Genomic DNA, 22,500 nt, shown 5'->3' on the forward strand with positions numbered 1-22,500 from the left:
TTTTTTCACGAAAACAATGAAAAGTTCAAGAAGAACATATCAGGCAAATGACCAACATTTAAGTAGAAAAAATATACACCTAAATTACGAACCAACAAACAGACGAAAGGCAACTTTTTTGGTAGTATTTAAAAATGCTACCGTACTACGATTAGTCAATTTTTTCCGACCGGCAAGTCTGCGAACAAGCTCAGGCTGAGTTACTTCGATTTGCTCAGAATAGCGAACGGTCAAGAGCCAAGGGATTGGGGCGTGCAAGGAAAAAAATCTTCCCAGCTTCCTTTGAAATCCGATAATAAAAAGAGGTACCGAATAAACACATTACTACATTTTAGGACCATTAACTAAAGTTCCATAAACGTTAGTGCACAATTGGCAGTACGGCTCCTGAACTCGGTTAGTGCGACGCAAAAATAAAAATGGCAGGAACTTTACAAACGCACAGTATTACGATGAAGAATGACTTCGCTTGCAATCCGGTTGATAAAGATCTACGCCTCCGTTGTCCTTCTACAGTCTTTTCTCTCACCGGAGAGGCAAAACATCTTGAGGAATCCTTGGTTTGCATCCATGTGATGAGACGGCCATGTTGGTTTACAAAACCATACAAAATGGACTCACAAGTTTTGCATAATATAAATAGAGTCAAATTCCCAAAAGACATTTTACTGTATTGTTCTGTATACCAACATGGCCTCAGTGAAGTCAGATGCCAACCATCAATAAGTAAGACGAAGTTGTACAAGAGTGGAGTGACGCAGATAGTGTCTCTTAGCAACTCTCCACTCGCACCCTGGTCTACTCCGCTTTCAAGACCTTTCCTTGGATTCTCCACAAAAGCTCGTAGATGTGTACACTTTTTTTGTTCATCAGAAAGAACGTCGTGAACAGGGGCTTTCTAGTTGTCTTCCGCTTCAACAGCATCTGCTTTCAGTGATATGTGTTTTTGAAAGGCTGGTTTGTAGTCTGCGAAGTCGATATCAGTTCCATACCTAATCCGGCGAATTTCCCTGCCGCGTAACAGATCATCCTGTGGAGAAAGAGCACACACTAGTCATGAAGCAGTTAATTGTTGGGGTGTAAATTTAAACAAATCGTCCAACTTAAAGAAACCGACAACAGCTCATTCCACTCAACCTTGATCACAATGGCACCTTTAACCCATCACAGTAGAACAAAAGACCTTGGTCAGTAGAGAATAACGACGTTGGTTCTATCGAAGTTCGCAGATATGATAGTCAGTACAGAAACGGATTTATCAACTAGGTTGATGTGGTAAATTGACTACCGTAAAGAAATTTGACGTTGAAAGCTGACCTTTCGAAAGTTAGCCCTCCGTCAGAGCGAATTTAATAAACCCATTTCTGTGTTTTTCTTCCCCACCAACGCAGAACCACAGTTTTTTTTATAGAAACTAAACCCCTTTATGAAAGTAAGCGATGCGCTTGTACAGTAGAAAAGCATTGGAATAGAGGTTTTGCACGGCAGCCATGTTGCATGGCAGAAACAATGACAATGTTTTGCATTAGAAAGAACATTAGTTTCCATAGGAAAAAGAATCTATTGTTCCTGCCACGCAACATGGCTGCCGTGCAAAACCTTTTAAAGTGTCAGGACTGAAGTAAATTCTCTCAAAAGCCATCGTCCGTAGATAGCAAATGACATTAGATGGTACAGACGACTATTGGGCACTACGGTATGAAAGAGAGAAGTGATCGTCGCATTTATCTAGCCAATTTAAGCAATTGCCTCTCACAGACAGCTAATAAATTCAATTGGCTCCAACGGGATTTGAACCCATGACCTCTTCGATGGTGGTGCAATGCTCTACCAACTGAGCTATGAAGCCACACAGTTGAGGGTGGGTCAATTTGTTGGGCTCATATGTTCCCGTGAAAGGACTCGATGACTAAAATGAAATGAAATGAATGTATATTTGAAGTGCTGGTTATAGACGAAAGAGAGAAGTGATCCAGCCTCGCAGAAGTCATGAGTTCGAATTCCGTTGGAGCCGGAGCCGCCTGAATTTTTCAAGTGTCTATAACAGACAATCGCTTAAACTGTCCAGATGAGTGCGACGATTACTTCCAGTCTTTCTTTCTTCTATCATAACCCACACTTCAAATATACATTCAGTCATTTCATTCGTATACAGAATGTGACCGATGAAGGACAACCACGGCAATCGGGATGCATTTATAGAGACAAGGCAAATGAAAGAAAGATCAACGACGAAAATGAGAAGGACGTTGCGATGATTCCAATTTTCATGTTATCATTATCAAATGATTATCAGTACATTTGATACTGATGACAAGAACTCAACTATTTGTCATTGTTGCTACCCTTTCTTGTAGAATGTTTTACAAAATTGATTCTAGGCTCATGAGAAGTTGAAATGGGACGGCCACGTAGCTAGAAGGTACGACTTAACAAAGACAGTATAGCAGAGCAATATGGAGAGTGCAGCACGGCTGGTAGACAGAGGAAGACGTGGGCAGAAATGCTGAGATCAGTAGACCACCATCAGGGGTAGGGAAAGGTTGTGAAGACATCCTCACATTCCCAGAACCCTACTCAATTAAGAGGCTATGGCAGAGTCCAGGTACATATTTGGAAGGGATGCATGGAGAAGCTGTGAAACCGGATATGAGCGAGAAAAAAAGATTAGGAGACCAAGATTAAGATTAGGTTCACGCGCCCCAAGTTGGGGCTTTACATGTAATGTATACTGTCTCATGGCCGGTGCCTACTAATTCAAAGGTATTTTTGTGCGGTTTATGACTATGTGGGAAACGAAGATCTTAACAAGTCTTATTGAAATCCAACAAGAAAATTGAGGGTAACCACGCATTTTTCAAAGACACTTAATCAACAATATTTGCAATAAACTTTAAAATACAAAGCAATGTATGGCGTTTTTTGCCAAATGGAAGATTAATGATCTCTGAAAAATGCATGGTTACGCCCAATTTTCTGTTTAGATACCAAGAGCATTTTCTAAGTTCTGCTTTCTCCGAATAGTTTTAAACCGCACAAAAATAACAATGTAATAGTGAACACCACACTATCCATACGAAAACCGGGTATCTCGAGATGCGCAGAACGTATGCGCAATAACAACAGCAGGCACCATCCTTAAAGTTGATCGTTTTCGTCTCACGACCATCGCGGTCATGGCCATGGTTAGCAGATTCCAGTGACAATAGCTTCCTTTGCAGACATTCTTTAGACTCGAGGAGATATTGAGCCAAAAGATGGTCTACGAAAGTGGCCGTACTCACAGTGGTTGATTGAGAAATCCAAGCTCGTCTTGGTGTGTAAATGATTGGTTGAGGTTTCTCGTTAATGATCCCAAGCGCTGAAGCAGCGCGCAACACAGATGATTTGCGTACAAGTGGAACGCCTGGTAATGGTGCAGAAGGAGGCGGCTGTGGAAAAAAAGCATGTGAAACCTGAATACAGAGGGCTAAGCAACAAAACGCGATTTAAAGGCCCAACTTCAACAGACAGGCTTCTCGACAGTGTGTTTTTGTTATGGAAATTCGAATTGCTGAACGCGGCAATCTGATTGGATGAATTTAAGCTTTGGCGGGATTTTAATATATGAAAATTGTTCCACGGCACGCAATGCCTTTAGGGCGAACGTGGGCCTTAAAAGTACGCCATATCCGTCAAGTTTGTAAAATAAGTGAAACTTGAAAGGATGCAATTTCTCGATTATGACTTGTACGAGTAGAAAATACCACCTTCCGACAGAAGCCCATGAGTAGAAGCTTGCCTCTCCCATGCAAGCTCTATAAGTTAACCTTTGTGCGTATCTTTCTATTTTAAGAACGCTACGAGTTCTTCGGCTCTCAACGCACTGCTTAGAATTAATGGCCAATCAGGATAAAGTTATTGTCAAACGAAGACAAAAATAGAACAAACAATGTATGCAAATTGATGTCAATGTGAGTCTCCTGTTGAAGGGTTGGTTCTAAAAATAGAAAGATACTTGCAAAGGTTGACTCAAGGAAATAGTGCATATATAGGGAGGCTCCTACTCATGGGCTTAGCTCCCGCTTCCGATTACCTTCGTAGGTTCGATTCCTGCAAAGGAGCATTCGGATTTTTTCCGAATATCCCCGAATCATCACGGGAAAAAAGAAGTCCTTTCCAGGTTGAACATTTATCACCTCCTTCATCTGTATCAAAGAAACTTGCTTGACTTTTGCCACATTTTTGCCTGTTAGAGCTATTGAGCAGCTTCCCAAAAGAGAGACGCAAACTGACTTTGCATAAGATAATTTCATGCCCTTATCAGTGAGGAGGCTGTTTGCAGTGAAAAACCTTAAATAACAATGACCACAAGCAGGTTTTCTGAGCCCGCGAGACTGAGCACCCCCAGGAAACCACTGTTTTAACGAAAACCGCTGGTCAGCAACCTTGGTTCTGGTCATTGCTGTCTAAGGTCTTCCGTTTGCAGTTTCTAGTGAAAGCAATGCTAAATCGTGTATCACAAAACATAGGCCCACAAAGCGTGCATGCACCAAGTTGCTCCTCTTCAGCCCAAATATAGGACACTTCTTTTGTTTCAAAAGAAGATCAGTACGCGTCGAAAAAAAAAATTCCAGTCGTCACACTCATTAAAGCAAACTCACTCTGTTATGTAAATAACTATATTTCAAAATTGTCGTTTGTTTCGCCTGGTAAAGCAAAAGACAGGATTTCCTTTTGGGAGCAGGTAAAGCAGCAAATGGATTGATCATTCTGTAAGAAGCGTGATTGAACTTTTAGTCTTTTATTCCGTCAGTTACGATTCTTGAGCGTATAACCACTTTATTCAAGACAGTTGAGTCGAAATGTTTCTCACCCCAAGACATGGTTAATAATCAGTTAAGATTTGCCAGTTAATTGCCACTTCAGTTAAGATATACTTATGACAGTTTCGGCTTTCCGCAAGCAAAATTGATAAAACAAAGTGTTCCTACACTCGAAGCAGTCTAACATAAAAAGGAGTGATGTTCTTGTCACGTGACTTTCTTCTGCCATTATTGTGTTAACGGTAATTTATGTCAAATCAATTTTTGCAACACTGCATTTAACTATATTATTTTAATTATAGTACTGTAAACATACCTCTTCTTGTTTCTTATCGCTTGCTGATTTGACGCTAGGCATGTGTGTCTTTGATCCTCCTGCTGATTTTGGAGCTTTCTTTCGCGGACTGCCACCCCCTGATTAAGACATACAAAAAAAGTGAGCGCAAGGTTTTGCAAAGCAATCGGTTCTCACTTGGTTGAAGTAAAATAAATAAATAGATAAATAAATAAATAAATGAATGAAAAGGAAATCTACCTCCAGAGAGATTACCCTATTTTAAAATTATGGCTCATGAGGCATTGGCAATTTCAAAAACTCAACACTGAGGTAGCATCGTTCAAATCGTAGGCCTGGTTTTTTACTTAACACATGGAAAAATAACTGTAACACGTATGCTCTGGCAGATGTTATACCGATTTTACGCCAAAGAAGCGAGCCATAACCAATGGCCAAAGGTCTTGGGTCAATCCGTCTCCTTCAGCTTTCTGACACCTTCCTTAGAATCCTTACTGTACCTAGCAAGGCTGTTTTCTGCAATTTTCTGCAACAATCCCGTCCTGATGGTAATTCGTAACTTCGCAAATCATGCACCTAACCTTTTACTTACTACTCGAAAGTGCACCAACAACTATCGGTACCACTTCTAGATGTCCGAACCCCCCATAATTTCCCAATTTCTCTCTTCAGTTCATGATATTTCTCAGTCTTTTCACCTTCCTTTTCATGCACCCTGTGGTCCCACGGTGACGCAACATCCACAATGATTGCCTTGTTTTTTTCCTATTCTATTCAGACTTTAAACTCGCGTTTTGCATATATAATAAGCTGCATTCACACGCTGAAAATTTAAGCTAGTGAGCCTTTGAAGTCAATTTTCCCTGAATCCAACCCTCTGAGGTCCAATCGGTCAATTTTGAACGTGAGTAACGGCGGATCGTGAAATCCAAAACTTACACTCAAAGAAAACGGCCTTTGGATAAAAATCAAAGCTCAAACTTTTGCCAGTCAGGTGTCAAACCAACACACTTTTAAAATCTGAAGAAAAAAAGGAGGTAATTTGTTTTTATCACAGGGGCACTTAAGACCTCAAAACAACGACAAGGTATGCATTTTTTTAAGTACACTTTATTTAAGAAACTTTTTTTGAGACTCTATTTTCACGTGAAGATACAATTCATTAATTTTCGAATTAAATACTGCAATGCACTCTACGAAAGATTGGAGCTCCCAGGCATACAATTCACCTTGTTGGAGTTACAGCAAGGATCCAAAAAGTGACTACTTAAATTCCACTGAATAATTCACAAACTATCATGGGTTCAGACTATCCAATAGGAACATGAATATCGCTTTTCTTTGGGTCTGATTGAATACTGTGTGTACAGGAATGAAAGCGAACAAGTTAAAAGTGGCCACACAGTCGCACTTCTAGGATTCTTGCTACAAATACCATTGTCTCAATTAAATGCTTTTCAAGATGCCTTCACTGCAGGATTTTCGCATCAAGCCAGCGGAAAGCTTCCCTGCCAGCAGAGGTCCCTTTTCTTTTGCGTTCGCTTCGCTGACGAGTACGGGAAAAGAGACTTCTGCCATTGGTCGAAACTAATTGTGTTGTGCACGTACGGCGGTTACTTAGCAACTGAATCCTCACGTGATACTTCATGTCGTGTGGACTCACTTAACAACAGCAAAGTTACTGTAAAGGAATGCGCGGGACACCGTTGGATCAAAGTGAGTTTCGACCCATGGTTTTTTTTCCCGTACTCGTCAGCCCAGCAAACGCAAATAAAAGAGACTTCTGCTAGCAGGGAAGTGGAAAGCGCGAGGCACCATAAGAAGGTAGAAGAGAAAGAAGTCTCGTTCTTTCGTCTTCCTGCCTTCATTCACACACAGAGGTTACACGACAGCAGAGACGTATCAAAACGACACAGCGTTTAATAGACCATTTCGAATTCTCACGGCTGGACTGGATCTAGCATGAAATGGAGGCTAATGCGGGCAAATCTTTTCAAATGCAAATTAATTTGCCCTCATTAGCCTCCATTCCATGCTAGATCCAGTCCAACCGACAGAATACGAAACTGGCCTATTAACCTCTTGACTCCTAAGAGTGATCAGTATGTAAATTCTCCTCACAATTTCCATGAAATGTCAGTCAGACAGGTATTGAGAGTGAAGATTAATATCAGCTTAAGAGGTGTGATATTGATATAACAACAAATTTTCATGACTACCCAAAAAGAAATCTATCATTGGTACTAGTTAGGAGAATGAAAGTTTGGATCTTGGGAATGACAAGTTTAAGGAAACTTCCACCCTGAAGAAAAACGCACTGCATTGTTGACTTAAGGGCGTGACCAAGATTTTTCAAAGGAAGGGGGGGGGTTCACTCTGTGTCAAACAGAGGGTACTCACCAGATTGTCGCGTTTTTGCCACCTGAATATTGCACGTTGGTTGCTTAAAAAAGGCTTACCAAGGGGGGACACCGGCACCCCAGAACCCCCCCTGGCTACGCCCTTGTAACTATCGTTGGCCGCCGTAGTTCAAGTTTCAGTGAAAAAAAAGACAGGCAAAATGAGCAAATGAAACATGAGCTAACGCTAAGGAGGTTTCTGTATCGTGCTCTAATCCAGAGAATACAATCATCACACAAGTGCTTTGTCGTGCTTAGAGTATGGTGAAAAATCATCAATTACGCCAGACTGATACTCTGTAGGAAGCAGATTCATAAACAAACAAGGCTTAAAACCATTGGCCAAAATGGAGGAAGACTTTTGCTTTGTTCTTGAGATGGCCGTAGTCTCTTATCGCCGATTTCTCGAAGCCGTCTTTCACTCAATAGCGACCTTCACATTTGAGTACGAGGACCGACTACGAGTACCAGGTCTCAGTTCTGAGCATGCGCATTTCGAAAAATTTCGTTCTTTAAACCTAATTCACGTGCTCAGTACAGAAACCTCGTAGTCGTAGTCGTTCTTGTACTCCCATCTGAAGGTCGCGAATTTCTGCCGCTCAACATCGACATAGTCTTAGTCATCGTCCCCAGGCCCGGTGCTGTCCTTTTCTCCTTCGTCACTAAGCTCCTCTCCGTCAGTGGTTTCTGCCTTGGACTTGGATCGAGGAGCAAACTTCCCTGGTGAATCAAGACGCGCACATGTCACTGGTAGGTCACGCGAGTCTCACGTGATGCGCGCTTCATCCACAATTGCTTGTCGTCATCCAGACTATGATCTCGACTTCGACAACAGAATACGAGTCAATAAATTGCGCAAGCGGGTTTCAGCACAGAAAGACGCGGCAAAGATCCATCACTTGCATTTAAGACAAAAACGTAAGCAGAAAGAAACCATTTTGACGACACAGCAAAGCGGACAAAAGCTGCGCAACAGACAAAACAACTTACATCAATCAATACAAAATACCCAAGGTTAGTCTTTAACAACAGAAAATAGTCAAAGATTTTCAACGGGACCCTTCAGTTCTCTGAAACTAGAAATGTAAAGAGGTGTCGTCAGCAGCAAAAGGATTTAGAGTTAGCACAATGATAGAAAAAATTTTCTCATGCAACGTAGCTTATATCAGTTTAATAATTGCTGATTTTATTACTCCCTTAAGCTTATTGCTCTAATAAGTGGGTTGGTGTTTGGGTAAAGATTGATCGTTAAAATCGGAGTATACTTCAATGGGCCATTTTCGAGGTGCTGTTTGTCTCGGTTTCGAAGTGAGTCTTGGTACTCAACTATTGTAAGGGAAATAAGTTTGATTTGCATAAGAATACGTAACTCATTCCCATTTGAAAGGTTGTGCACCAGGACTCGCTTTGAAACTGAGGCATGCAGCAACTCGGAAATGGGCTATTGGCTTTACTCTTTATTTATTTAAGTGCCTAGTCGTATTGTAGAGTTGTATTGCAACTATTTAAACCACTGCAGCTGAAGCATTATCTTTGCTTAATAAAAATGGTTAAATTAATTGACTTTATATTGCTAAGATTAATTTGAATAACTAACGGCAAACTTGTATAGTTTTTCACGTTACGGTGATTAATTAATAATTTATCGATAGCATTGTTTATAAGCAATCCTAGTGAGTAATCATTTACAGTAGTTTTCTATCTGGCAGTTCTTTTTATAAGGAACTTTACCGCTGTCCCAATTGAGCAGAGTTTTTGGTTGTCTTCTTACTATCTGAGTAACTGAATGGATTAAATTAATAAATGAATATATAAATAGAAATTATTATCTCTTTTATTGAATGTTTGGGAGCGTAAGCAAGGTAGACGAAGACGGATACGAGAGTCATGCTATAAATCATCTCACTTCGAGATTACCGATATTTAAAGTCGTTCGGTACGGAAAGTGTTGGCAAGTGCAGTGCTCACCTTCTCAACAAAACCTCAAATTTTCTCATTTGTCGTGGTTGTCAGCAGTAGTACGGCTAAGAAATGTACCAAAATGTAAAACGTCAGCTTGTCTTTTCACGTTTCATGTAAAATGGAGTGAAGCTTGTGACTTTAGCTTCGCGTTCACCCACGGCAACTTGGAATGGACTCTGCCGGTTAATCTCGAGTATTTACTGTAACAACTCGGAGTCTTTGTAAAAATTGTGTGTGGAAAAAGACGCTATATCAAATGAAAATCCTTACTAGTCAAGTTTTGCGAGTTTCGATAAAAGCTGTTTTGGGAGTCAACAGCGAGACAACGTGAGTTCATGAAGAAAATTGCGGTAAGGAGTCAGTTATTAACCACCTATAACCATGAAACCTAATTTTTCCTTTACCTTTAGACTTACCGGAAAATGGTTTTGGGGTTCTTTTTTTCCCACAAACAACTTGCTATGTAGAACAAAAACAAGAAGAAAATTCCACGTAGACGGCAAACGAGAAAAATAGCGGGAAAATCATGGTCACGTGATAACTTTTGCTGTTCGCGGTTCACGAAGACGTGAAGCTAAATATCTCTAGTGTTTTTGCTCATTGATGTTATTGTTTTTGGTGTTCTCGTTCCCGTCGACGTCCTTAAGCTTCCTAATAGGGACTTCAAGATCTACAACAACGGCGACGTAGACCAAAACGTCACCTCAAAATATAAATTGCACAATCTTAAGTCTTCCGCGATTATTTCAACTCGTTCAAGTCGTAAAATATGGGCGAAGTATCCAAAAAAAATTGGGTACGAGCGGTTTCAGATTAAATGCACAGAGTGAAAGGTTCAAGTGTGTGCGTGTATTCACATTGTCGTCAAAACCTCAGATTTGGTGATTTCAAGTTGTTGTTATGCAGAGTACTTACCGCACAAATATGTGTTAAAATGCGTACCGCTCGCGTAGCAAGGTTATTTTTCCTCTTTTAACCAATTTTGTGGCGTTGTCGTTGCCGCAGCCATCATCGTTTCTTAATTAATGTAACTCCCCAATGATTCAAAAGACAATTAATTTTATAGAGTGTTTTCACTCACGTGATCAGTAACCTTGTTTTGCCACAGAAAAGAAAAGAAAAGAAAACGTTTGCATGATAATAGAGCTCAATTCCCGGAGGATTAGTTGGGTACACTAACATGGCCGCCGTTCCATTAGCCTGTTCCAGGCTTCCAGATAGAAGGGAAAGAGAAAAAAATGCATGCGAAAAATGAGTGGGGGCTTGGGTCCCCCGCCTCGCCTCGACCCAAGCCTCCAGGTTGCTGGCCAGCGGTTTCCGTTAAAACAATAGTTTGCTGGGGGTGCTCAGTCTCGCGGGCTCAGAAAACCTGGTTGTGGTCATTGTTATTTAAGGTTTTCGTTCCCCATTGTTTAGGAAAACCAACATGCCCGCAGTGACGTCACGTGAAAACACTATATAAGATGGAAATGCACCGCCCAATTTCAAAGACATCACTCCTCAAAGTTAAAGACACTGAAGAATGCAGTTACTTCTTATTATCAACAACACGACTCTTCTTCTTTGGTGTGATCCCTGCCACTTTATTATTTGAACAAGTGTCGGGGCATTCTCTGTCACAAAGATACTCAAACCAAAACGCCCTCTTGGGAGTCGAAGAAGAGCGCGATCGTAAAGAAACACAGAGTTAGAAAAGGAGAGAGTTCTAGGTGTATGCCTTGGTATTGCCTCCTGATTCCAGGTGTTTTGCCATAAAGATCTTCGCGTGTGCTTAACAAGGTTTGAGGAGGAAAAAGAGGAGAGCAGGAATCCTTGACAGACACAAAGAAGACGAAAAAACAAATGTTAGAAAGGAATTAACTTACTTAAGTAAAATTTAAGTTAGGGATACACACAGAACAAAAGTTAGCGGAAGAAAAGATTAAAAGCTCGCAACTCTTTGGGAAGAAAGGAAAGTAATCCCGATGAATTAAAACAAAACAAATCGATCAGCGAAGAATAATTAATTGAAACTAGGCAGCTTGTCCTGCGGGACAGTAAAGAGTAACTTAGGAATGGATTTGTTGAAAGATGACACAACTTTTCAAAAACAAACCATGCAAACAACTCGAACGCAAACCTTTGAAACAGCAAGTTAAAAAACTTTACAGTAGTTTACTGTAAAACGTACTCCGTTTAAATCACAGGGCTGGGAAAAAAGAACTTACGAGTGTAATCAGCCTTGGGACAGACACAACTTCTTAAAATAAACGCAGTTGAGAGGCAAGATCGTAAAAATGTCAAAGCGACTCATATCTCGGCGATTTACGCTTATATAGGATGCGCATTCCGACTGCCTATTCGCTTCAAAACAAAACTAAAACGATACTCATATAACCAGGGAACACAGTACTTACTGAAATAAATAGATCTTTATTTGTGATGGGCCTATTTGGCAACAGATTGCCAGTATTTTAGCATGATGAAAAAATAGGAAACTTAAGCAATGACGACAGCGACGGCAATGAGAACGTCATCTCAAAATATAAATTAGCATTATAGTAATCACTTCGTGACTATTTCAACCTTTTTAACATGACAAGGGTGAGATCGTTCTTTAAAAGTGACACTGGTCGGAACGGCGCTTAATTTAGGGGACAAAATGAAAATTTATCCTCAAGTACTGACGTTATTCATAACACCTCAAATTTGGCTATTTTCACATTGTTGTTTTGCAGACGATGGCAAAGAAATGGACAAATTTAAAAAGTGAAAAACGCACGTGTGGGGCATGAAAAGCTTCTGTTTTTGCCCACCAAATATGCAAATTTGTGACGTTCTCGTTGCCGTCGCCGTTGTCGTTGCTTTAGTTCCCTTATGATACAAGAGGCAGAGGACGCCCGAGTGTGTACTACACCTACGGTTTTGTCCTCTGGTGTTTTTGACAAAAAAAATTAAATAAATAGTGACATTACTTAAGATTTCGGTTTATTACGAAAATGTAAGAACGCTTTTCATGTTATATTGAATATCGAAAGCAATTTTGGGGTTGCACTTTTTTACTACAATTCAACCAATCACAGGCAACTGACTTATGATTTCCCGCGCTTACCGACGGCTGCAAGGAATTTGCAATGTGTTTCGATTGGCTCTCTCGATTGTCGGCGTCTCTTGTGATTGGACACACAAGTACATAAACTCTATTATACAAGATGAAATTACTTACGTTTCTTTTTGTCCACTGGTGGCGGTATTTCATCCCATCTCTTTTGAACAATGGCGACGACTCGAGGGTCCGCGTACGCCTTGGCCACGTCTAATGCAGTGTGCCCTTTTTTGTTTTCAAGCTGGACTTTTGCACTGAAAACAAGGTAAAAGTAAGGTAAAGTCCCTGTTACGAGCCAGAAGGCCCATCAGGCCGGCGCTTATCTCCGGTTTCTTGTAGCATGAAGCGACTAGGATTATTTCTACTCCCCCCTGGATAGGGTAACCCCCAGCATTAAATTCGCCGGTGCCCACTTATACACCTGGGTGCAGAGAGGCACCGTGAGAGTAAACTGTCTTGCCCAAGAACACAACACAATCTCCCCGGCCAGGACCCGAAACCGGACCACTTGATCGATCCGATCCGATCAATCCGATCCACTCGATCGATCTCGATCCGGACGCGAGCACTCTAACCAGGAGGCCACCACGCCTCCCACAAGGACGGAAGGACGGACAGTCCCACAAGGACGGATTAAAATTGAAGGGATACTTTTTTCTCTGTGACCGGGTTCCTATGTGGATGGGTATCATCGAAACACTAAAATTCGTATTCAAAAATTCAGAACGTCCTGCGAAAGGAAACCAAATTAAGGTAATCTCATTCAGAAACTTCAAATAGTGTACAAAAAACTACTTTATACCAAAAAGAAAAGAACGATTCAAAATGTGTGAAGCGTAGCGAATAAAGTTCAAGTTCATAAAGAACTAAAGCATAGGCTTTAATTGAAAAATAAAACCATTTAAAAAAAATTGCTTCGACCAACCCTTTGGATATGAGAAGTTCCACTACAGCTTCCCTGGAGCTTTCAATCGCTCTCATAAGTGGTGTTCCTCCATTAATGGTTTGTGCATCGATTTCCGCACCGCGATCTAGCAGAAATTGAACAAGATCCACTTGTCCAGAATGACATGCATGGTGCAATGCGCTCCACTTGAAATTATCTTTTGCATTTATATCCGCGCTGAAAGAAAACAAATTGATGCATTTATACACCACAGGAGTTGATAAAAGTTAAATTGCCAAAGTTAAAAGATAAATGGCTGACGTTTCGAGCGTCTGCCATATTGTCGACGAACAGCTTCAGGTCTTTTAACTCACTCAGAGACAAAAAAGCACATGCGCCTTATATGAAATGAGGAGCGCCAGTAACGCCCAAAAAACCCAGATCGAGAAGCTCACAAATGAAACTCTGAAAAAATGTGGACTAAAACAGAAAGATAGTTCACGTCTCCCTTCTAGCGAAAAATCTTTACATTTTCATTAGGACATGCACGAAATTCAGCGTGGCGGAGTGGATAAGTTCCCGGACTTTCAATTCGTAGTTCCTTCATACACAGTACATTATACATACACAATCCCCTACACAGGAAACACGACAACGTGACTTACCCAATCTGTAATAAATAGGCAGCTACATCGATGTTTCCGTGGGCACAAGCCGCCATTAGCGGCGTCTTGTAATACTTGTCGCGTTGATCAACTGACACTCCTCGGGCAAATGCAGACTTTAATGTTTCTAAATCACCAACTTTAGCGGCATCACTAATGTTCATGTAACTAATATCTGCCCAAGTAAAAAGATGTCACCATTAAAAACCACCCACTGATTTAAATAACTTGTTACGGCAGATTCCTGAAAGTAGTGAGGGGACGAATATTGACATGCGTTGCAAAGTGTCTTCTTTCTTAGCACACAAGTTTGCTCTTAATCTGGAATTATCTTGAATCCCTGTCAGCACATCTTTCTCTTTCTCTTTCTTTCCCACACTCCACGTGCTTCAAATTTGTTTTCGTTGTTTTCCACGTTATTTTTTGTTGGTACACAATGTACATGTACGTTTAGTTCTAGGTTAAATAACCTGTCGAGAATAGTTTTTCTCTTTGTGTGCTACTTAAGTCTTTGTATGTAGATTTAAAATAAAGCGATTCTTCTTGATAGTCAAAAGATCGCAATTCGTATGTGTATATAATATGAAGAGCGAAGAAGCCGCAGCGGTTTGGACCCTCAACTTCTACCGATACTTCTTGGGTTTGATTCCCTGAATCGACAACATAGATCTGAGTCGAGTTTGGTGGATCTCGATTCTCTAAAAGGTTTTTCTCTAGGTACCTCAGACTTTCCTTGTCTGAAAAATAAATGCTTGATTTAATTTCTATTCCTGAAACATGAAACTATACCCACCTGGAAAATTTAGGTACCACGCAGAATCATCTTGAATTGGATGTGATGGTGGATTGTCACGATCAAATCTTGTATTGTCAGTGAAATGCTAGATATAAGAATAAACAAGTGGATTGTCAATATCCCATTATCAATTTTATGCAATAACTCATGCACAGTAAAGCAGGATGCACTCACTACATATCTCTCTATAAAGTCAGCCGGTGGTCCCCCGTGTCGTGTGCGGGGTCCGTCTGGGGCTGTACAGATTGGCAGGGGGATTTTCGTCTTGCCCTAATAGAAGAAAAGAAAATGAGGTCAGTTAATCAAGGGGTGCAAGGGATAACGCAGTGGTAAGAGCACTCCCCTCCCATCAATGTGGCCCGGATTCGATTCCCAGATGCGCCGTCATACGTGGATTGAGTTTGTTGGTTCTCTACTCTGCTCAGAGAGGTTTTCTTCGCGTAATCCGATTTTCCCTCCTTAATAACCAACATGTGACTTGATTTGCGTTAATTGTTAATTTCAGTTTACAGTGTCCCCAATTAGTGCTGAGGCGCTAGAACGACTAAACACTTAAAGTTCCTTTCCTTTTGAAGCCCACATCTGGGAAAGCGGCAGGGTCTATATATTTATGAGGGCACTAATTTATCAACTTCATTACCTTCTTTTTCTTTCCTTTTTTACCACCGCCTTTTTTCTTCTTTTTCTAGAAAAGAAAACCATTGTGTCTTACAGCAAAAAAGTAAATCTAAAGCAACACTACAACATGTTAATTTTGTTTCTGAAGCAAACTGTTACAAACTATAACAATATCATTTGCACAAAAGGACTGATGGAGTAGTGTTAAGCACTGATGTTCACGACATTTAGGAACCTATTGTCGACCTGATTGGACAGGCATTGTTCAAATATAAGCTCCCTAATTTGCATATCGTTCGAGATTTCTTTTTTTCTTCGAATTGATCATCAGACGACAACACTGGTTGCGGTCGCATTAGGGAGTTAACACTAGTGTTAAATCAAGTTCAGGGCTTGAAATTAACTTTTTTGCTCAGGTGCCAGCTGGTGACTAATGGGGAAAATTTGGTCGCCAACTTTGCATGGAAGGAAAGTCATAATTATTAAGCAGCACAAAAAAAAAAAAAAAGAAAAAAAAAAAAACAGCACAGTCAATTTTGCAGGTGTTCGATTTCTAACAGAGGGGACAAGTTCTCCAACCCACTTTACGTTAAGGGTACAGGTTGCTTTTTGAAGGTTCCATGCAAATTTCAAACTCATTGTGCGATGCCTACAATGTAGCTTCATTATCAATATGTTATCAATATCAAGCTAGTTCCGAGGAGGTTCTTCGGTAATATGGCTAAATCTACGTTTTCAGCATTCACAACTGACGATGGATTTAAATTTTCAATTAACCTTCTTGCCGAATCGTCGTCTTCCGGGCGCAAAATTCACGGTAACCGGCAAGAAGCATACGGTGTTTAAGTGCGCCCACGATCCCATGAACCCGCTGAAACAACATGGTGCCTAGTAAACGCGGTGATCGCAGTATCGCAGTACACTTGTGCTATTAATTAACAATGTGAGAAACCGGTTTTCTTGTAGTATTTATACATCATTTTAATGGGGAGAGAAAGGTGAGTCGTGTTCTAGCTACCAGTTCCGAACAGTTTCATCATATAAAGATTCAAATACAACAGTCGTCTGCTGTTTATCCTGGGTTATCAGACAAAACGTGATTCGCCAGCTGGCGACCATTGCTGAAAATCTAGTCGCCAGTCCTCAATTTTTGGTCGCAATTGGCGACCAGTGAGTCGCAAATTCAAGACCTGTTAAAGTTCTATTGTTCGGTATTCCCTAGGCATTCAAAACACCAGAGAGTAGCATCAATGCTAGTGTTACACTGTGTTTCTTTCGAGTGTGACCGCAACTATCGTAGAGAAATTGCATTTGTAAGATTTATCTGAGTCGAGTTCAGTGTTTCTTTCCCTTGTGTTGTAACATTCATTTACAGTAGTTTTGACCTTTGCTTTCGCTTATGCATAGATTCTTAAAATACAGTCATTTCTTGTGCACATCATTAATAAAACAAAATGATACTTACCTTTCCAAGCACCACCATAAATTGCTGCAAAAAAGAGTAAGAATACACTCAATCCACAATTTATCCGCACATCCATGAAAACCAGAAATGACATTCAGTCATGACGGAGTGGTTGAGGCAGGAAAATCTGGGGTAGGATTTCCAAGGGGAAGTACATTCCAGGTGATAAAAAAATAAAATTAATAATAATAATAATAATAATAATAATAATAATAATAATAATAATAATAATAATAGTAATATTTGCATAGGGTGAACCTCTATACAAATATATTCAGTTACAAGTGCTTCAGAATGTTGTAAGTTACAGTGTAAATTTAGGAAATAAAATAAATGAATTATAAAACATAAAACACAACAAAACATCATTAAATTAAAACTTTGTTAGTAAAAACCAATTAAAATCTAATTAACAATAAGACAACTAAAAGCTAATTTATTCTGAGTCAGAAACCATTCCAAACCTAAGACAAAGATGAGAAAAAGTTAAAATCCTGGCTAACTTTTTCAACCTGTGGTTTTTGACGAAGGCACCTAGACTTCCTGATGAGCAAGCAATATTTTAGTGCATGCAAGTGAAAACTCATTTACTCAGGCCCACTGGGAGAGTTAGTTTAGAGATTTTTGTTCTGCTACATGTACAGACTGTAAAGACTAGTGGGACTATCAAGTATTCTTTAATGATGATAAATAAAATGTAGTGTAGCTTTTTTGAGGGAAATTAGGAATAGCTGTTTTACAAACCTTATTAATAATTTTTTTACATGTAAGAAACAGGGCATAGTCTACAGCATCTTCTTTGTTGGTGTCATGCGTTTGTGCCAACTGATTTAACTCTTCTACTTCCAAAGGGCAATCTACAACAGGACAAAAAGGGACCACTTGACAATATAATAAACTAGAGACACATCCCTGTAGGCAGTGAGACGTCATTTTAGGACTTTCAATAAAAAAGTTTTAAGGTGGTAGACAAGAAAACAATGATAGTGACTAGGCAGCACACTGAAAGAGAGCAGAGAGCGTGAAATGAAGTCAAAAGTTTGAATTATTGCTTCAAGTTGATTGAGGTTTTCCTCTCACAAAATAGACGTACAATGTACATCACATACAAAATTGTCTATTAAATTATACTACATTAATTTTATTTAGTATTAAGAAGGGAGAAAAGGTGTAAGATCTGAGGCTTTATGATAAGTACTTTACATGTACTTACTGATTGTTTGTAAGCACATAACAAAGTTGTCCCTTGTGATTTTTCCATTTCGCCGTCCATCTTCATCTGGATCAAACTGATGAAAAATGTTTAATACTTTTTGTTCGTGTTCTTGGATCCAGTCATAGAGCTGCAGCAGAATAATATCAGAAACAACTGTAAGAAAATTGAAAGATACTTTTAAAACTAAAGTAAACTGAAAACAGTCATGTTCAGCCATTGACATTCACGGATGTCTCATTACTGATCATAAGGGGCCACAGTAACTAAATAATAAAGTACTTTTTGAACCGATTGTACATGTATGATTGTGATTTCTATAACTTTGCAAAATCAGACCTTAAACCTTTTGAACAGCCCTAAGAGTGAGACTTGCAGATTTTATTCTGTCTAACAATTTTACTCAACAACGGGGCTGGGGTCAATGCAAGGATAAAATGGGTTTAAATACCAGCACCACATACTACTGTCTGGTAAAGACACAGCTCTGTTGGTAAATTATACAACTACATGTACATGTATGGAATGGATCCATTCCCTGATCAGAGAATTTCCTCCAGTTAATAATTGGCTGGATTTCCTGAGATTACTACCAGCAAAATAATTAATTTTACATTGTATCAGTGCCAATACGTCACCAATGTTGTTTTCTCAGGGTTTAGTACATATGTTACATGTACAGCACACCATTTTTCCAGTTCATTTCATGGTTAAAGGGCCATAAAATCAACAGAAGAAAACAACAAGAGCCTGTTTACACAACCACTCAGATAAAAATTATGAGGTTAATATAGATCTCTGTTCCTTACGTACATTTAGGTTAGGTATGCAATAGATCTACTAGATACAGCAGCTGTAAGAGCAAAAATTGACTCAAGTTGGCAGTAATAGGGGAGCATAGCTTTGCGTTAGGTTAGCCTGTGCAACTTTCGGTGATTGTGTGACTATGGAACGTCACACAGTACTATGAGCTGAGTGCAAAAGAGCACACGCTAGATTGGACCAGAGTATTGGTTGGCAGGCGATACTCAAAAGCAAAACAGCTAACAAGCTTGGAGTAAGTTGTTATGCAGACTCAGGTGGTAGCATCATGATCATGATATTTTCCTTCAGTTCTTGGCTACCACATCAAGCCTGCTAAATACACAGTAATCCGCTAACTCAATGTGGACTTACTCTTATGGCATATGGTTCTCCTGTCCTATTGCCTCCTTTTGCTAGCTTAGCAGACTGTTTTTCAGCTTTGCGACATTCTTTAAGTGCCTCTTTGTGATCATTATCCTTTGCCAACAGTCTTGGGGTTTTCCCTTCTTTATTTTTTAATGTGGATGGACAACCTGTTCATTGAAACTCGATTAGTCATTGATATTAATGTGAAGCATACATACAAGACTTAGTATATAATTATCCAACATTCAAATACTCATTACCAAAAGACCTCTTTACAGTTGTGTGCTTAGTTACCTGGCCTTTAAATGAAAGTGAGGCTGGTGTTGACCTTGTTATGATACAGACCTCCCTCCTTTTCTTATGTTAATGATGATGTTTTCATGCTAATTAGTAAGAATTTACATATTAAGAAAAGTAGTGAGGTTTCAATCAAAACAGTCAACTCCAGCCTCACTTCATTCATAGGCCAGGTACATGTAACTATAAAGCACACAACTGTAAAATGGACTATTCAAGAGCAAAACCACCTATCAGGTTGCCCATAAAAAAACATGTGGCTGCACGAACTTTATAACTAATAAAACACTCCTCATCAGAATTCTTTTAAATTAATGTATAAAGCATACACGTACAAACTTGTTTTCCTTGTCTGCTTAAATGTTCTCTTCTAAGAATTTGAATTTTTGTTTGGACTCCAGAGGGACACGCTTGTTGTGGAATGTTTTTGAAGCTGCTAAAAAAACTTGCAGCACACATTTTATCGGATCCAAAAACTGTTGCTTGTTTTTTAAACATTACATTGTACTTCAAATGTGAGACAGTCTAAATGCTAATTAGTTATGGTATGCATTTTTACCAAAATCATCAACTTCATCTTTATAATACATGTATTCTCAACAATGAAAAATTGATAATTTTAACAGAATGCAAAATCACCTCTCTGTGCCAGGAATTTGCATACTGGTCCAAATCCCTTCTGTGCAGCATAATGTAGAGAAGTGTTCCCATCAGACGCAACTTTACCAAGATCTGCACCATAAGCTGCCAGCACTCGAATGACTTCAAAGTGACCATTCAGTGCTGCTTTATGGGCGGCATGGTAATTTTCACTATCCACTGTGTCATAATCAGCCCCAGCCTCCAAGATCTCTCTAACACAACCTACGCTACCAGTAGCACAAGCAGCGTGTAAAGCTGTTCGACCAGATGTCTAAAACCCAAAGTACCAATAATAATAATTTATTATTTAGTAGGTTCAAAAGTGTTTTTGAATGTGGCTATTGTAAATGCAATTTAGGCAAGGCTAACCTCAAGCCAATGCTGCCAGTGGTCTTACCCATTTTTGCATGCTTCCTGTGGGGTGCCCCTGGAATTTGCAAGGGCTTTCACGTATAGCTTTGCAGATCGACTAGTGATCGTTGTGGATCATTGGTTGGTCGACTGCTGATCAAATAAAGACTGACGTATCGACCGATATATCAGTCGATATGTGGATTGAGTTACGGCCGAATTATATCGGGGTGGCTAACGACAGAAAGTTGATCAAGCATCAATAATATGACGGCGAAATGTATCAGTGGATTTTCAATGATTGACAGTTGACGGTCTTTATTGGTAGACCAGTGGTCGACTCTCAGTCGATAGAGGGTCCACATGTTGGTGGATTGCAGATCGAGTGTCAATTGAGGTACTGTAACCTTTAATAAATTACATGTACATGAACAGGGTTTTTAAATTTATCTTTAACATACTTTAGGTAACCTACCATATGAACACTGTTGGGATCTGCCCCGGCTATAAGCAAAGCCGCAACAATGTCATCAAGCCCAGCCTCTGCCGCCACAAACAATAAAGGTTGGCCTTCTTTATTCTGAATGCGGCGGATAAAAAAGACAAGATTACACAATAAATAAATAATGACTATAAAAAACTTATTAATTTGTAACTTATGCTTTGAGACAAAGAAAAATGGCACTTACCACATAATTAATGCTTGCGCCATGTCTTACGGCAATTTGTAGACACTCTAAATGACGTTTAGTGGGCTGGATACAGTAGAACAGAATTCCTTTTCCATCCAGGTCTCTCACTATTTGCAAAGAAAAATAATTATTTGTAAAGTAATTTAACTCCAGTCTCTTAACAAACACTTCCTTCAAGATAAATCATGTGTCAAAAAGTTCCCTCCCAATGTCATCTCCTCGGATTCATTAGTCAAGGTCTTGAGGTTTTTGATAATGACACATTTCATATTGTAATAAAATGGTTGCCATGATGAGATTGAGTAAATAAAGCCCGTAATGATGATGGACTATTAGAACCAGCGAGGGTATCACCAGAACCATAACTGCCAATTTGGCTCAAATGGTTGGCAATCGGAATACTGTGCAGGAGATACATGTAGCGGGTTTGAACTCTGTATGGACTGGTACTCAGTGTCTTATTCAAAAATAAGTGCTGCTTTTGTAATTACACCATAATTGGTGAAGACTTTCAAGTCTTCTAGGATAAGGACCAGGAACATAAATTTATTAGTAGACTAATAAGCAAAGCATGTAAGCATGATAATAATAATTATTATCTTTTTTCCTAATTATTCAATTTTTTTACAAAACCTGTATGCTGTGTAACTTCCTTACTTGTCAAGTCCGTATCTGCATCTGTCAACAGAGTCAATGCTTGGACATGACCAAATTCTGCGGCCCGCATAGCAGGACTGCGTCCTTTTAAGTCCACCATGTTTGGGCTGGCACCAAGATCGAGCAGTAAAGTAATCATTTTTTCATTATTCTTACAAGCTGCTAAATGAAGTCCAGTCTCCCCATTCTCAGGTTCTGTGATTTCAAAAGAAAAATTGAAAATGCGATGAGTCATCATTATTGAGTTACTTGGTATAATAGGTCTCATTAGATAAAATGGATTATCTGTGATCAGTCATTTTATTGTTCAAGTGACATACTAATCTTGCTTGATCTCAGACAATTAGTAAATGTTGACAACATTATGCATGCTGGACACCAAATACATGTACTGTTAATTAGCTCAATGTACCGAACTTTCACCTCAACAAATAATTATCATCCAGAGGCATAATGGTTGGCATTCTGAACTTAATCTGTTTACTTGATGCCCTAACTTTGG

At 39.6% G+C, this 22,500-nt stretch overlaps 1 protein-coding gene and 1 non-coding gene across 3 annotated transcripts in view; both read right to left on the reverse strand.

Annotated features, from left to right (window-relative positions):
• LOC138028544 (ankyrin repeat and EF-hand domain-containing protein 1-like) overlaps window positions 1-22,500 on the reverse strand; it is a 24,226-nt gene that overhangs the window by 516 nt on the left and 1,210 nt on the right. The window contains exons 2-18 of one of the 2 annotated variants that reach the window (XM_068876134.1): window positions 21,999-22,193; window positions 21,339-21,448; window positions 21,125-21,229; window positions 20,296-20,569; window positions 19,366-19,526; window positions 18,190-18,319; window positions 17,721-17,833; window positions 16,977-17,000; window positions 15,534-15,578; window positions 15,068-15,163; window positions 14,891-14,978; window positions 14,098-14,272; window positions 13,472-13,669; window positions 12,667-12,800; window positions 5,122-5,219; window positions 3,285-3,431; window positions 1-1,030 (exon numbers count right to left, since the gene is read on the reverse strand). The exon at window positions 1-1,030 is cut by the window's left edge and continues 516 nt beyond it. In XM_068876134.1, the coding sequence (XP_068732235.1) occupies window positions 899-1,030; window positions 3,285-3,431; window positions 5,122-5,219; window positions 12,667-12,800; window positions 13,472-13,669; window positions 14,098-14,272; window positions 14,891-14,978; window positions 15,068-15,163; window positions 15,534-15,578; window positions 16,977-17,000; window positions 17,721-17,833; window positions 18,190-18,319; window positions 19,366-19,526; window positions 20,296-20,569; window positions 21,125-21,229; window positions 21,339-21,448; window positions 21,999-22,193 (2,225 nt within the window). In that variant the 3' untranslated portion in view covers window positions 1-898. Of the gene's footprint in view, window positions 1,031-3,284; window positions 3,432-5,121; window positions 5,220-7,984; window positions 8,220-12,666; window positions 12,801-13,471; window positions 13,670-14,097; window positions 14,273-14,890; window positions 14,979-15,067; window positions 15,164-15,533; window positions 15,579-16,976; window positions 17,001-17,720; window positions 17,834-18,189; window positions 18,320-19,365; window positions 19,527-20,295; window positions 20,570-21,124; window positions 21,230-21,338; window positions 21,449-21,998; window positions 22,194-22,500 lie in introns of those variants that run through there. The other variant, XM_068876144.1, reaches the window with a different exon arrangement.
• Trnag-acc (transfer RNA glycine (anticodon ACC)) lies at window positions 1,777-1,849 on the reverse strand. Its single transcript has one exon. It is a non-coding gene; the product is annotated as a tRNA-Gly (tRNA).

Source organism: Montipora capricornis, chromosome 2 (assembly GCF_036669925.1).
Source record: "Montipora capricornis isolate CH-2021 chromosome 2, ASM3666992v2, whole genome shotgun sequence".
Lineage (NCBI taxonomy): Eukaryota > Metazoa > Cnidaria > Anthozoa > Scleractinia > Acroporidae > Montipora > Montipora capricornis.